Source organism: Peromyscus leucopus, chromosome 13 (genome assembly GCF_004664715.2).
Source record: "Peromyscus leucopus breed LL Stock chromosome 13, UCI_PerLeu_2.1, whole genome shotgun sequence".
In the NCBI taxonomy this organism is placed as follows: Eukaryota; Metazoa; Chordata; class Mammalia; order Rodentia; family Cricetidae; genus Peromyscus; species Peromyscus leucopus.
In genome coordinates, this window is record NC_051074.1 from 40353280 (window position 1) to 40369489 (window position 16210).

At 43.2% G+C, this 16210-nt stretch overlaps 1 protein-coding gene across 1 annotated transcript in view; it reads left to right on the top strand.

Moving 5' to 3' along the window:
- Nucleotides 1–13: 13 nt before the first annotated feature.
- The window catches only part of Pecr (peroxisomal trans-2-enoyl-CoA reductase), a 30467-nt gene continuing 14270 nt past the window's right edge, over nucleotides 14–16210 (top strand). Inside the window, exons 1-4 of the mRNA XM_028870026.2 lie at nucleotides 14–224; nucleotides 10195–10328; nucleotides 11258–11423; nucleotides 15641–15722. Coding sequence (XP_028725859.1) covers nucleotides 101–224; nucleotides 10195–10328; nucleotides 11258–11423; nucleotides 15641–15722 — 506 coding nt within the window. The 5' untranslated portion in view covers nucleotides 14–100. The remainder of the gene's footprint in view (nucleotides 225–10194; nucleotides 10329–11257; nucleotides 11424–15640; nucleotides 15723–16210) is intronic.

A 16210-nucleotide genomic window follows, 5' to 3' on the forward strand; every position in this document is an offset into this window, starting at 1 on the left:
TCTGCTCAGTCACGTGGGCGCAGGCCTCTAATGCTCTGCTCCCTCTAGAGCGCCCAAGGTCTCTCTCCATCCAGAACCTGGGGACCGACGCTCTGCTGCAATGGGCTCTTGGACTAAGGTTCAGAGCTGCCTAGCACCCAGCTTGCTGCAGAACCAAGTGGCCGTGGTTACCGGAGGTGCCACGGGCATCGGAAAAGCTATCTCCCGGGAGCTCCTGCACCTGGGTACGTGAGCAGGTCTCTGGAGCTGGGCACACAGAGCTAGGATCTGCAGGGTTCTAGCTCGGGTAAACTTGGGCTCAGAGACAGAGAGGGGCGCTGGTGGGGCAGGGGAGAGCTGTGCCGGCGACGAAAAAGAGGTGTTCTTCCCAATAGCGGAGAAATGTTGGTAGATGAGCCACGGAGTACGAAGTAAAGGGATTTAGAACCAAAGATTACTGCGCCCGAAGTAGGAAGTAACCAGACCTGTGAAAACATGCTGTGGAATTAATTGTGTCTTTGTAACGTTAATCCATTCGAAATGGTTCCTAATTTTAGATTAGGCGTCATTTAGCAAAAGGTTGTCCACCTGTTGAGACTCTCTGATCGCGTTTTCTTCTCACATCCCCTGTCGTAAACAAAGCAAGAGAACAGAAACGTGTATATTTAACTTAGAAGAAGGATCACGTAAACAAACGCACAAGGGAGAAAGCTACCGAGAAGAAAATAGTTATATTTAATATTTAGATATGTGAGGGTGTACATCTTCTTTGGGTCTGAGATTGCAAAGTTTAGCCAGGCGGTGGTGGCACACGGCTTTAATCCCAGCACTCAAGAGGCAGAGGCAGGTGGATCTCTTTGAGTTCGAGGCCAACCTGGTCTACACAGCAAGTTCCAGGGCAGCCAAGGCTACACAGGAAAAAAAAAAAAAAAAAAAAAAAAAAAAATCTTGGAAAAATAGGAAAAAAAAATAAGAACGCAAAGTTTAAAGGCATATGTAGAAAAAGTATTTGTAACATGACACTTTTATTATGTAAAGAGCTTTGACAAGTAGATTTTTTTAAAAATCTGACATAATGAGAATGAAGTGAATCAATGATATGGGCCAATGATTCCAAGCTGAGCTAAACATAGGAAACAACGACAAGAAGAGATAATCAACTTTATTTTATCAGCAATAAGTTGCGAAATAAAACAGGATAACATTGCATTTTTGCATTTTACCATTACTTCCAGTCTGTCTGCCACCGTGAAACTTGCCCTGGGAGGAAAATGTCAATCAGTAACTATTTGGTGCAAAGGTCAGGACCTTGGCCTGAATTCGCAGACTCATAAGATCTTAGCTCACCTTCCATAACCTTTGTGAATCTCTAAGTACTGAATATCTTTTTGAGTAAATTTGCATTCGGCAAACACCACACCAGTTCTGGGGTCAGGCCACAGACTGTTCTTGTGGCATGACTGAACTATTAGGGCAGTCCTATGCTCTGGGGATGCTATGAAAATGAAGGAGTATGCCCCTAGGAAACTGCTTCCTGTACCTAAAAGAGATGTAAACATTGTATTGTTGTATTATAATTGAATTTGCTTCCGTGAGAAAATATGAAAATAATATATTATTATAAAGATGTGTTGTATTTTTAATTATGTGTATGCAATGGGGGCTGGAGGAGGGTAAAATGCATGTGAGTACAGATGCCCATGAAGGTCAGAAGTGTTAGATCCCCTGGAACTAGAGTTATAGGTGTTGTGAGCCACCCAGTATGAGTGGCGGGAAACGAACTCAGGTCCTCTGTAAGAGCAGTACATGCTTTCTTAAACTCTGAGCCATCTCTCCAGCACCAAGTATATGAAATATTTTCTCTCTCTTTTCTTTTCTTTTTTTTTTTTTTTGTGTGTGTGTTTTGTTTGTTTTGTTTTTCGAGACAGAGTTTCTCTGTAAAGCCTTGACTGGCCTCCAACTCACAGAGATCCGCCTGCCTCTGCCTCCCGAGTGCTGGGATTAAAGGTGTGCGCCGCCGCCGCCGCCGCCGCCGCCGCCGCCGCCGCCGCCCGGCTATGAAATACTTTCTCCTGTAACTTTTTCATCTTTGTTTTTTTTTTTTTTTAATTTTATTTTTTAGATTTATTTATTCATTATGTATACAGAGGAGGGCGCCAGATCTCATTACAGATGGTTGTGAGCCACCATGTGGTTGCTGGGAATTGAACTCAGGACCTCTGGAAGAGCAGTCGGTGCTCTTAACCTCTGAGCCATCTCTCCAGCCCTCATCTTTGTTTTTAATGCTAGAATTAATGGCTCTTTCCTGAAAGTTATTATAAAAACCCAAATTGGACAATAGAATATTATAAAACATTAGCTGGGAGTTGGCAAGGTGGCCCAGTGGGCAAAGGTGCCTGCTGCCAAGCCTGGTGACCTAAACTCAACCCTCAGAACAGGAATGTTAGAAGGAGAGTCCACAAGTTGCCCTCTGATCTCTACACAAGCACCATAGTGTGCATGTCCACACATATACACACAGATAAATTAATTAAAAAAGCATCAGCTATTAAACGTCACAGACTGCCTTCCTGGGATATATGGGATGTAAGAATGACGTAACAAGTGTTACAGGTAGTCCTGGCGCAGCACAGCGTGAGAGGGACCTAGTGATGACCGTGAGCTCACGCCATTCCAAACAAACTGACCATCAGTGGGGGAAATTACAAATGCTTTCTTACCTTTTTTTATATATATATTAAAACTCTTTTACTTGTAGTTACAGAAATGTAAGAAAATGAAAAAAGGCGGGGGGAATAACAAACTACAACAGGACAGTGTGAGTGAGAAGGGGTTTGTCACAAGGTGCCAAGTTTCTCCGGGCGTTGGTGGCGCACGCCTTTAATCCCAGCACTCGGGAGGCAGAGCCAGGCGGATCTCTGTGAGTTCGAGGCCAGCCTGGGCTACCAAGTGAGTTCCAGGACAGGCACCAAAAACTACACAGAGAAACTCTGTCTAGAAAACACCAAAAAAAAAAAAAAAAAAAAAAAAATCTGGCAGGCAGCCTATTGTGTGTCATGGTGACTACAGTTAATATAAACTACTGTATGGGGCTGGTGAGCTGGCTCAGTGGTAAAGGCATTCGCTGCCAAGTGTAAAAACCAGAACTCAGTTCCCAGGACCTACACGATGGAGGAGAGAACAGACTCCAGCAAGTTGTTCTTTGGCCTCCATATATGTGCTGTGGCACACACACACACACACACACACACACACACACACACACTAAATGAAAATAAGTAAAATAAAGTAAGTAATGTGTTTTATGTTTCAAAATTGTCAAGAGACTTTTTTCTGGGTTTGGTGTTTTGGGGGATTTTTTTTGTTTTGTTGTTGTTGTTGTCTTGGTTTTTGTGTTTTTTTTTTTTTTTTTTTAAGATTCAGTACTGAGAGTTACAGGCAGAGTTTTGTGCACACTCAGCAAGTCTACCACCGAGACACATCCCCAGACCTCCCTCTCTCTCTCTCTCTTTTTTTTAACTTTTTGAATCTAGCCTTGAACTCATTCTGTAACCCAGGCAGCCCTTGAACTTGTGACCCTCCTGCCTCTGCCTCCTGAGTAGCTGAGATTACAGGCCTTGAACACCAAGATTGGCTTAAGAATAGACTTTTACATATCCTTAACACAAAGAAATGGTAAGTGTGGACGGAGAAGTGTTAATTAGTCTGATTTGATCATTATACAATATATAAAGATACCAAAACATCAAAAAATGTGCTCAGTAAATGTACAATTATTTGTCAATTAAGTGTAAAACAAGACCAGATGTAGTGACTCCTTCATTTAATCTCAGCACTCCAGAGAAGAGGCAGTGGAGACCTGTGAGTTTCAGACCAGCCAAGACTATCTAGTGAGACCCAGCCTCAAAAGGAAAAAAACAGAAAAGAGAAAAGAAATGGTCCAACGAATTCCTTGCGTGTGAAGCTGGTCGGTTGTCCCTTCTTCCTGAACATCTTCAACCTTGAGTCTAACCATTTCTCCTGTTTATATTGACAAGTTTGCATTCACTCGTGTCTTCCGGCTACATGTCTTTAGTCTCTCAAAGGTGGTATCATGGTTGCATCGCTAATCCCCTTGTAACTCCCGATACATTGTTTCCAGGTTCCATTTCTTTGTCTCGCTTTCATCACATTGGCCAACCTCCTTGGATCATTCACGTTTGCAAAATGTCCCATAGTTTATTGATGGAAGATGAGGAAACGGCACAAGTACATTCTGTACTGTCTGTGTTTGAGCTGAAGAGCAGATGGGCAGGAATCGATTACTCAAAGACCTGAAGAGAGAAAACTAGCCATCTCTAGAGCCATACCATCCTGAATGGGCCTGATCTTGGGAGCTAAGCAAGGGTCGGGCCCAGCTAGTACTTGGATGGGAGAAATGATAACTCACTAATCATAATGAGAGACCCTGTCTCAAGAATGTAGGCTGGGGGTTGTTATACATATATTGTTTTTGTTTTGTTTTGTTTTGTTTTTTTCAATACAGGGTTTCTCTGTGTAGCCCTGGCTGTCCTGGAACTCACTCAGTAGACCAGGCTGGCCTCGAACTCAAAGATCTGCCTGCCTCTGCCTCCCAGATTACGGTGTGAGCCACTACTATCTAGCTGATTTCTACATATATATTTAAATCTTATAATGCACTGTTAATTCTTGTCCTTCAAATGACCCTTTAAGTCAATCAGAAAAGAAAGAGAAAAAGTATGTATATTCACAAAATTATCATTTCCAGTTCTTCTGATTGTTTTAGTCTTTGGGTATGTGGTGAATTTTAGTCATTTCTAACCCCTATTGTTCTCTCTCCTCTCCCTCTCTCTCTTCTGAAAACCTTGTCTTTGGAACAAGTTTACCTCCTACTTTGACGTCTTTTTGTGTGTGAGAGAGACCTACTGAGTTTAATTATAGTTGCTTTAATTATGGTGAGCCTGGGTTGGACGGTCTTTAATGAATGCACGGGCAACTGACCAGTGGCTGCACCACTGAAGAAAATTACTCTGCCTCCCTCAGCAACCATTGCCTTCCCATAATCCCCCAAGAAGGGGCAGGGCCTCATGAGCACCTCTTCCACCCTTGATAAAATGTTGACGGGGCCCAGTCTTGTGCAAGTGGGGGGGGGGCAACCACAGCGACGGCGAGTTCCTGGTTGTAGCAGTCACATTTCCCGTCCTAGACTTTGATCTTCCGATGCCATTTTTCCTCTGCTTGAAGGACTTCTTTGGATTGATCGGTTGACTTTTTTTTTTTTTCTTCAGTGTGGGTCTGCTCTGATGAATTCTTCCCATTTGATGTTTGTGGCTTTTGCTATGGATCCCGAAAGGACGTCTGGGTTTGCAGTTATTTGTATTTTTATTGTTTCAGCACTTTGCAGTATTCCACTGTCTTCTGTGTAGCTTGAGTTTTTCTGCCTTGCCCACAGTCAGGACAAATCTTTGTCACCCGCCAGTCCCACAGCCACTCAGACCCAACCAAGTAAACGCAGAGACTTATATTGCTTACAAACTGTATGGCCGTGGCAGGCTTCTTGCTAACTCTTCTTATATTTTAAATTAATCCATTTCCATAAGTCTATACCTTGCCACGTGGCTGGTGGCTTACCGGCATCTTCACATGCTGCTGGTCATGGCGGCGGCTGCAGTGTCTCTCCCTCAGCCTTCTGCTTTCCTGTTCTTTTATCCCTCCTCTCTGTTAGTCCCGCCTATACATCCTGCCTAGCCACGACCAATCAGGTTTTATTCATTGACCAATCAGAGCAACTCGACATACAGACCATCCCCCCATTACAGCCAAGTGCAGACCATCTCAGACACCTGCACTCAGGCCCATGGTCCTAATCATCCTCCATGCGGACCCGCTGGGCAAAGCCACGAGGAACCCAAGAAGGGCTCCCACAGGACATACAGAACATCCCACAGCACTTCTGCCTTGCTCTGTTCTGAAGGAAGTTCTCAGTCTCCCTTCTTATTGTTGCTCTGGGTGTCATGCGCTGGTTGTCTCTAACTGCTTTGAAGATTTCTCTCTTCATCAATAGTGTTTTTTTTTTTTTAATTTATTTTTATCTCCAACTGTGTGTGTGTGTGTGTGTGTGTGTGTGTGTGTGCGCGCGGCGCGCGCGTGCGCGCAGGTGGCCAGGAAGGGGCATCATATCTGCTGGAGCTAAAGCTGCAGGTGGTTATGAACCAGCCAGCATGGGTGCTGGGAACTGAACTTGGGTCCTTTAAAAGGGCAGCAAGTGGGTTGGGAAGATGGCTCAGAGGTTAAGAGCACCAGCTCCTCTTCCAGAGGCCATGAGTTCAATTCCCAGCACCCACATGGTGGCTCACAGCCATCTATAATGAGATCTGGTGCCCTCTTCTGGCATGCAGGCAGAACACTGTATACATAGTAAATAAGTAAATCTATTTAAAAAAAATTAAAAAAGAAGAAAAAAATAAAATAAAAGAGCAGCAAGTGCTCTTAACCCTTGACCTATCTTGCTAGTCCCATCAGCTAGTCCCAACTACTACTATCAGCAGTAGTTTTATTTAGGCATATCATCAGGGTCACTTCTGGACACTGATGTGGACACTGGGGTGCTTTCTATTAGCTGACATCTCTCATTATGGGTTTTTATTTTCTTGCTCCTTTGCAGGTCAGGGATTGTTTTTGCTGGATGCTGACCGATTGGAGCCTTGTTGCTGTTGGCGATTTTTAGAGTCATATGAATAGTTTTCAGCTCCCCTTCCCCACCTCCGTCCCCCCACTGGGATGCAGCTCAGTTACTTAGAAATAGTTTGATACTTCCGAAGAGCATTTTAAAATTAAGAGTTTGTCCTGGCCGCCTTTCATCTCTGGCTAATGTTGCTTTACAGCCAAAGCTACAGCGTTTACCCAGTGAAAGATTTTTTGGCAGTCAGAAAAAAAAAATCCTTCCCTGGGTTCCTTCCCTGGCTCCTTGAGAAGAGTTCTTTCCCCAGCCTGTTCCTGCCCTCCCTGATCTGCAGACCTGCAGTTACCTGGATGAGATTCAACCAGGACTGTAGAAATCTCTTTATCTCTCATCTCCCTATAACCCAAGTGGCCAGCTGCCTAGCGTCCTTGGCATTCCAACTTCACCTTTCCCACTTCCAGAGACATCTGGGCTGAGAGTAGATCTGTTCTGGGCTGTAGTCTGGGAGCTCTCCACAAGTGGTAATGATATATACAGTCCGGGGATCTTGACTGGGTTAGTTCTCTCTGCCAATTAAAGAATATTAAAGGCGCCGGGCGGTGGTGGTGCACGCCTTTAATCCCAGCACTCAGGAGGCAGAGCCAGGCGGATCTCTGTGAGTTCAAGGCCAGCCTGGGCTACCAAGTGAGTTCCAGGAAAGGCGCAAAGCTACACAGAGAAACCCTGTCTCGAAAAACCAAAAAAAAAAAAAAAAAAAAAAAAAAAAAAAAAGAATATTAAAAGGGCTGGGCGGTGGTGGCACACGCCTTTAATCCAGCACTCGGGAGGCAGAGCCAGGTGGATCTCTGTGAGTTCAAGGCCAACCTGGTCTACAGTGCGAGATCCAGGACAGGCACCAAAACAGCACAGAGAAACCCTGTCTCAGAAAACCAACAACAACAACAACAACAAAAAAGGAATTTTAAAAGTCAGGAACAATCTTGAGTTCAAGTGGTAGCAGCAGAGAAATCTCACCCACCACAGACATGCAGCAAACACAGAGAAAACAATTCTGCCAAGCAGAGGGGGAGCAGAGCTCAGGAAGCCAAAAGAATCCCAGTCTCCTCTTGAGGGCTAGGATTTCTTAAGCCTCTGAAGAGTTTTTCTCTCCAAAGTTAGAGTTGGGTCAGTCTGAAAAAAGACAGGGTGGCTGATTGGCCCACAACTGTTGAGTAACATGTCCTGATCCTGCCTTGAACCTGGTAAGCTGATCCAGCAGTGGGGACCTGCTGGCAGACAAGACCCAAAGGCCTTTGTTTACACTGCCAGGCTTTTTGTATCAAGTCAGGAGGAGGAAGAAGAAGCTGGCTAAAGTTCACCACCTTTATTGCCTAGCCACGGCCCCTCCCTATCTGTCTGCCTTCCAAGGGGTCTGTCTAACCCCTAGTCGCAGTAATGTGGTTTATTCCTAGGTCTCTCTTGCACTTGCTCTCTCTCAGAGGTGGCTGCTCATTTTTAGTGCCATGGCACTCGATAATCAATATTTCAAAACAATTGTTTCCTGTGTATATTCACGCGTGTGGACACACACACACACACACACACACAGGTGATATATTATGTATCAAATAAAGCTTGCCTGAGGATCAGAGGACAGAGCCAGCCACTAGATTAAACACAGAGGCCAGGCAGTGGTGGCACACACCTTTAATCCTAGCACTCAGGAGGCAGAGATCCATCTGGATCTCTGTTAGTTCAAAGCCACCCTGGACTACATGAGATTGATTCAGTCTAGGAGAGAAATAGAGCCAGGCAGTGGTGGCATGAACCTTTAATCCCAGTATTTGGGAGTCACACACCTTTAATCTCACTCAGCATTTGAGATCTCATGCCTTTGCTACCAGTAGTTGGGAAGCACACACACCATTAATCCCAGCACTAGGAAGGAAGTGAAATGGCTGGGCAGAGAAAGGCTTATAAGGCATGAGGAGACAGGAACTAGAGCCTTTTGGTGGAGGACTCAGAGGCTTTCAGTGAGAGGATTCATGGAAATAGAATCTCACCTTCCATTCAGCCTGAGGATCCTGCTGTGGGATGTCTTTCTGTACACTGTGAGTATGTGTTGCTCTGATTGGTTGATAAATAAAGCTTCATTAGCCTGTAGCAGGGCAGGATATGGTTAGAGGACACATTCAAACAAAAGATGAGACAAAGAAGGGTGAAGTCGGGGGAGATATCAGCCCGCCACCCAAGGAGCAACAAGATGCCAGCAGACCAGTAACGCCACAACCACGTGGCAACCTATAGATTAATAGAAGTGGGTTGAGTTAAGTTGTAAGAGCTAGCTAGCTATAGCCTGACTCATAGGTCATATTATTTGCAATTAATATTAAGCCTCTGAGTGATTATTTTATAAGCATCTGTGGGACTGCGGGGCCGGGCAGGACCAGAGAAACTGTGGTTATAGGACTCAGTAGTGGTGAGAAGTTTTCTAGTAGCTTCTTCCTTTGTCTCTCTGATCTTTCAGCATTTACTCCAATATCTGGCTCCAGGTTTTTATTATGTAAGACCATTTAGTATTCATGTAATTGTGTGTGTGTGTGTGTGTGTGTGTGTGTGTGTGTGTGTGTGTGTTGTCTGACTTCTTAGTCATTTCAGACTATAGGGTAAATTCAGTTCCTATAAATGGACATTTCTTTCCCACCTGCCAATTCTCAAATAACCACTCAGAGGCTTAATATTAATTATAAATAGTCAGTAGCTCAGGCTTATTACTAACTAGCTCTTACACTTAAATTAACCCATAATTCTTATCTATGTTTAACCACGTGACTTGGTACCTTTTCTCAGTATGGCATTCTCATCTTGCTTCCTCTGCGACTGGCTGGCGACTTCTGACTCTGCCCTTCCTCTTCCCAGTATTTTTAGTTTGGTTCCCCACCTATACATCCTGCCTAGCTACTAGCCAATCAGCATTTTACTAAATCAATTCAAGTGACAAATCTTTACAGTGTACAAGAGGATTATTCCACAGCAAGTTCCTCTTGCTCCATCTTATCCAAACCTGACCTAATCCCCTTCCTCCACCACCCCCAATCTTTTATAGGAATACACAAAATAGTTCTACAACTTGAACAGCTCCCTGACCCCCAGGCCAGATTTCTCTGTATAGCCTTGGCTGTCCTGGAACTCACTTTGTAGACCAAGCTAGCCTCAAACTCACAGAAATCCTCCTGCCTCTGCCTCTCGAGTGCTGGGATTAAAGGCATGCATCATTGACAGCTTTTTATTTATTTTTATATGTAAGTATGTTTTGCTATATGTCTACCTGTTTATCATGTATGTGCCTGGTGCTTGTGGAGATCAGAAGGGGGAGTCAGATCCCCTGGAACTAGAGTTACAGTCAGCTGTGAGCTGCCAGGTGAATGCCGAGAATTGAACCTGGGTCTTCTGGAAGAGCAGCAAGTGCTCTTAACCACTGAGCCATCTCTCTAAGCCCCTTAATGTAGACGGTTTTGGGAGCTTATTTCCTTCTCTGGCTATTTCCTCCTTAGGGTGTCATGTTGTCATTGCTTCCCGGAAGCTGGACAGACTAAACTCTGCTGCAGATGAACTGAGGATGTCTCTGCCTCCCTCCAGCTCTGCACAAGTCACTGCCATACAGTGCAACATCAGGAAAGAAGAAGAGGTAATGTAAATGTGGCCGCACAGCATATGGACTCATTGTTCTTTGCAGAAGTTGTTCCTAACCCCAGCTGTCCTTAAAGGGGACGAGGACCACAAGAAGGCAGAGCTGTAAGTAGGTGCGTGTGCTCGTGACTTACTGAGCTGGTGACCTCAGAAGGAGGCTAGCAAAACAAGGAAGAGGAGCTAAACAAGGATGTGCTCTCAGCTAGAGACCCTTTAAGGCATTTCTTACTGTTCTTTTTTTTTTCTGATTTAATCACTGTTATTTAAGGTTGGTACTTAGAAATTAATGTAGTTGCAAGTTTTCTTCAAAACTCTCCCACTCGCATCCCCTAAGTAAATACACAGAGGCTTATATTAATTATAATTGGTTGGCCATTAGCTCAGGCTTATTACTGACTAGCTCTTGCACGTAATTTAACCCATAATTCTTATCTATATTTAGCCACATGGCTTGGTACCTTTTCTCAGTTCTGCCTTGTCATCTTGCTTCCTCTGTGTCTGGCTGGTGATTCCTGACTCAGCTTTTCTCTTCCCAGAATGCTCCTTGTCTGCTTATCCCGCCTATACTTCCTGTCTGGCTACTGGCCAGTCAGCATTTTATTTATCAACCAATCAGAGCAACACATGTTCACAATGACATCTCACAGCAAATTAATACTAATGAGGCTTGTGCACAGAGGTATCTTGGTGACTCTTTGGTATATCTTGCCATCAAAATTAGAATTTTGGCTTGTGATTTATGTACAGTGGTAAGTTCACACTATGGGGTTTGGAGGTTTATTTACCGGTGGCTTTATATGTTTGGGTTGTAGTATTTAGAATTAACATGCATTATTAGAGTCTATGAATTGCTTTATAGGTCTAAACCAAGTGACTAGGTCACTTAGCAGGTTAGCTATTAAACTTTTACTTTCAATGTTTCTTTAGGTGAATAATTTGGTCAAATCGACCTTAGCTAAGTATGGTAAGATCAACTTCTTGGTAAACAACGGAGGAGGCCAGTTCATCTCTCCTATTGAAGACATCAGTGCAAAGGGATGGAATGCCGTGATCGAGACCAACCTGACAGGCACCTTCTACATGTGTAAAGCAGGCAAGTGTCTCCACAGCTCAATAAAACACACAAACAAACAAAACCGTGTCTTTAGTGAGAAACCACAGGGGATGCTGGAAGAGTCGCTGTTGGGGACACAGAAGACTCATGTCAATAACATTTGACCCCTGTTTATCTTGATCTTACCAAAATTCATATCTTATATTTGTGCTTTGTGTCTCTTTAGAGATTTGAGGTTTGGTTTTTTTGTTTGTTTGTTTGCTTGCTTGCTTGTTTGGTTTGGTTTGGTTTTTTTGAGACAGGGTTTCTCTGTGTAGTTTTGGGGCCTGTCCTGGATCTCGCTCTGTAGACCAGGCTGGCCTCGAACTCACAGAGATCAACCTAGCTCTGTCTCCCAAGTGCTGGGATTAAAGGCCTGTGCCACCATCACCCGGCCAGAGATTTCTTTTTATTTGAGTGGTGTGTTTGTATGACTGAGTGCGTGCATGTTCCCCATGGGTACACAGTTGCCTGGAGAGGCCAGGATAGGCATCAGATCCCCTGCAACTGGACCTAGAGATAGTTATTAGTCACACAGTGTGGGTGCTGGGAACAGAGCTTGGATCCTCTGCAAGATCGGCCAACGCTTACCCACTGAGCCTTCTCTCCAGCCCCTGTCTCCTTAGTTTGATCTGAATCTTTTTTTCTAAAAATGTTTTTTAATTTTCTAAAAATGAATGCTATTTCTTTTAAAAAGATTAATGTTAGAACTGCCTAACATTAACTTATAGAATGCCCCAAAATTCAGGATTCCTCTGGTGATGATTAAATTTAGCTTAAAAAAATTTGGGGGGGAGAATAACCTCACTTTTGGGATGTATACTTCCTACACATGATACTTGGAGCACTGCATAGAAGGCTGTTTAATTATTATTGATCCTCACTAAATTTCATCATTTACTTAAGATTCTGTGAATATGTTAGATAATTGTCAAAATGGAACTGAAAAAATAGGCAATCCTTAAAAAATCACATGCACAGCCGGGCAATGATGGCACACACCTTTTATCCCAGTACTCCAGAGGCAGAGGCAGGAGGATCTCTGTGAGTTCTGGGACAGCTAGAGAAACCTGGTCTCTAAAAACCAAAACAACAACAAATCCCATGTAAAATTAAATGTAAAATATTTGCTCACTTGGCAGCATAATGACAGAGAATGGAATCCTTTGAAATGATCCCAGTCCAGTGCGGTCACTGAATATTCCTAGTGGTTTGGACCTAACAAGACGGAAAGAGGAGAAAAAGTTCAAAGCGATCTTAAGCTGCTGCTGGTGTCTATATTTTTTGTAGAGGTGTTGGTCTTCTTCTGAGACTGTCCTGACGTGGTGTGTTACACTAAAGAGAAGAAATAAATTATGTTAGTAAAATGGAGAGATGAGAACTTTGGTACAAGAGAAAGGACAACTGTGTGCCAGAAGATGACCCCAAGTGGGTCTCCTTTGTGACTGAACTAAATTGGAAGTGTCAGTGTGGGTTCATGTTAGAGTTTTCATTGAGATAAGTATTTCTCACTTGTCCACTGAAGAGAAACATTAACCCGGTAACACTGAGGCTCCTTCAGGTTCCCTGTGGTCTCTGAATGGAATATTGAGACTTGTTTTTGTTTTTGTTTTTGTTTTTGTTTTTGTTTTTGTTTTTGTTTTTGTTTTTCGAGACAGGGTTTCTCTGTGTAGCTTTGTGCCTTTCCTGGAACTTGCTTTGGAGACCAGGCTGGCCTCGAACTCACAGAGATCCACCTGCCTCTGCCTCCCGAGTGCTGGGATTAAAGGCGTGTGCCACTACCGCCTGGCGAATATTGAGACTTTTAAAAGAGGTTTGTTACTCTCAATGTGAGGAAGGAAATGTACAAAAGAAGGCTAGAATAGTTTGTCACATCAAAAATTAGAGAACTGTGGAGTATGTGAAAGGATTCCATAAATACTTTCCTCTTTCTTCCTTTTCTTTCTTTCTTTCTTTCTTTCTTTCTTTCTTTCTTTCTTTCTTTCTTTCTTTCTTTCTTTCTTTCTTTCTTTCTTTCTTTCTTTCTCTCTCTCTCTCTCTCTCTCTCTCTCTCTCTCTCTCTCTCTCTCTCTTTCTTTTCTTTCCTTTTTCAAGTTAGGGCCTTACCATGTAGTCCGGCTGACCAGGAACCTGCCTTGTAGTCAAGGTTGGCCTTGACCTCATGACCCCCCTACCTTAGCCTTACAGGCACAGAGATCCAGGCATGTGTCAACGTGCTAGCTCCAACAATAATCCTGAATAGGCTTTTGTTGGCCAAAAATGGGACACTTTGAACCTTACTTGGAAAACTGTGCTTTGCATTGAGATAAATCAGTATTTTTAAGTCCACAAATTTAAAATCATTCTGAGGAGGTAACAGCCACTTTTTAAAAAGATTTAGTTATGTTATGTATGTAAGTGCTCTGTCTGCATGTACTCTTGCATGGCAGAAGAAGGCATCAGATCTCATTATAGATGGTTGTGAGGCACCATGTGGTTGATCGGGACCTCCTTAACCACTGAGCCATCTCACCAGCCCCCAAATAGCCACTTTTTGAGGGGTGTCAGGATGTCAAGCCATTTCTTTCCATGGCTGATAAAGGAAAAGTTTTTCTTTTCTTTTTTCAAAATTTTAATTGTAATCTCTCTCTCCCCTCGTCTGTCTCTCTCTGTCTATCTCACTGTGTGTGTGTGTGTGTGTGTGTGTGTGTGTGTGTGTGTGTGTACAAGCACACTTATGCAATAGCATACATGTGAAGGTCAAAGGGCAGCTTCTGGGAATGGGTTCTCTCCTTTCAGTGTGGATTCCTGGGATCAAACTCAGGTGGTTACAACAAGGGTTTTCCCACTGAGCTATCCGGCCAGCCCATTTTCTGCTTCTTATATACAAACTGCACAGCAGAGAAATAGATCATGCTAATAAATAAAGGAAATCTCCATTTTCAACTCTCTAAGGAATAACTGGGTCTAAGACAACAGCTATTAGCTGCATACCATCATATAACAAAAGAAAGAAAGACAATTACATATGCCCCTCGTGGACTAAACAGTATCCCCCACCTATGAAGCATTCTCTTGCACACGTGTACACATACACAGGTGTGTGCATCAGACCCAAATCTGCCCGTTTGTAAGTAATACAGAAGAGAGAACATAGGCAGAAAGGCACCACAGAGTGCAAACTGCCACAATCCAGACTATGACTAAAGGCGAAATAATCCAGCTACTTTAACAAGTCAACCGTGACTGGGTGAGAAGTGTTGGAGGGGAGCTGGATTTGATGAGGAAACATGAACAGATACAATGTGGGCCTCGTTTACCGCTTAGCTCCTACAGAAATACTGTCAAGTTATTATACACTTAGGGAAGTGTGACTATCACTTAGTGATACTTAGGGGTTATTATTAATCAAGTCTGTTCATGGTATTGTGATTATACTGTGAAAACTTTTTCCCTTGTTTAGAGATACAGACATATTTATAGATGAAATGATAATATGTCTTGTAATGGCTTCTATTTATTATTTATTTATTTGGTTGGTTGGTTCATTGATTGGTTGGTTGGTATTTTGAGACAGGGTTTCTCTGTGTAGCCTTGGCCATCCTGAAACTAGCTCTGTAGACCAGGCTAGCCTCAAACTCAGTGATCCTCCTGCCTCTGCTTCCCAAGTGCTGGGATTAAAGGCCTGCACCATCACTGCCCGGCTAAAAAAAAATTCTTTTTAAATTCAAGTTATACTAGATACTGTATGGCTATTTACCATTTTAAATGGGTCAGTGCTCCAACAATTTTTATCTAGATTATTAGTTTCTTGATGATTTTTTTTCTAACTCATTTTATATCTTTCCTTGGCATTTTTTCAGCTTTACCTCATGGTTTATTAAATTAGCTTCTTACTATATATCAATTGGAGGTCATCCTGGACTACACAAGACCTCATCTCAATAACAAAAATTAAATTAAAATAGAAGACATCATGCCGGGCGGTGGTGGTGCACGCCTTTAATCCCAGCACTTGGGAGGCACAGGCAGCCAGATCTCTGTGAGTTTGAGGCCAGCCTGATCTACAGAGTAAGATCCAGGACAGCCAAGGCTACACAGAGAAACCCTGTCTCAGAAAAAAAAAAAAAAAAGAAAGAAAAAAGAAAGAAAGACATCCAGTGTGTGCTAGAGCAGGATATAATAAGGGAAGAGTCAGGACGCTGTTTAACACGATTGTCGTTTGTCTGGTTCTACAGTTTACAATTCCTGGATGAAAGAACATGGAGGGTCGATTGTCAATATCATTGTCCTGATTAACAGTGGGTTTCCAACAGCCTCGTAAGTATTATGTTTTTTCTATGTCTTTAGATTTTGTTCTCTTAATGAGGGGCAATAATGAAAAATGTCTTAAATCAATGATTTATGCCTTTAATAAATTACAACCCCAATAAATTCCTTTTAAAATAATGTTATTATTAATTCGTGGAAATGGTCATATGATGTATTTATTTGTACCTTTAAAAAAGTGTGTGTGGTTGGAGGCCAGAGGTCAACATCTGGTGTCTTTGCCAATCCCTCTCCGCCTTATTTTTTTTGAACTCGAGTCTCTCACTAAACCTATCGTTTTCTGATTCAGCCGGAGTCTCCGGTGCCCTCCTGTCTCTGTCTCTGTCTCCCCTCCCCCTCACTGGAACCACAAGCATGCACTGCCTTGCCTGACTTTTATGTGAGTGTGAGGATCCAAACTCACGCCCTCAAGCTGGTCTAGCAAGCACTTCATCTACCTGCCTTTTCCCTAACTGCTACTAATCCCCATTCAGATTAAG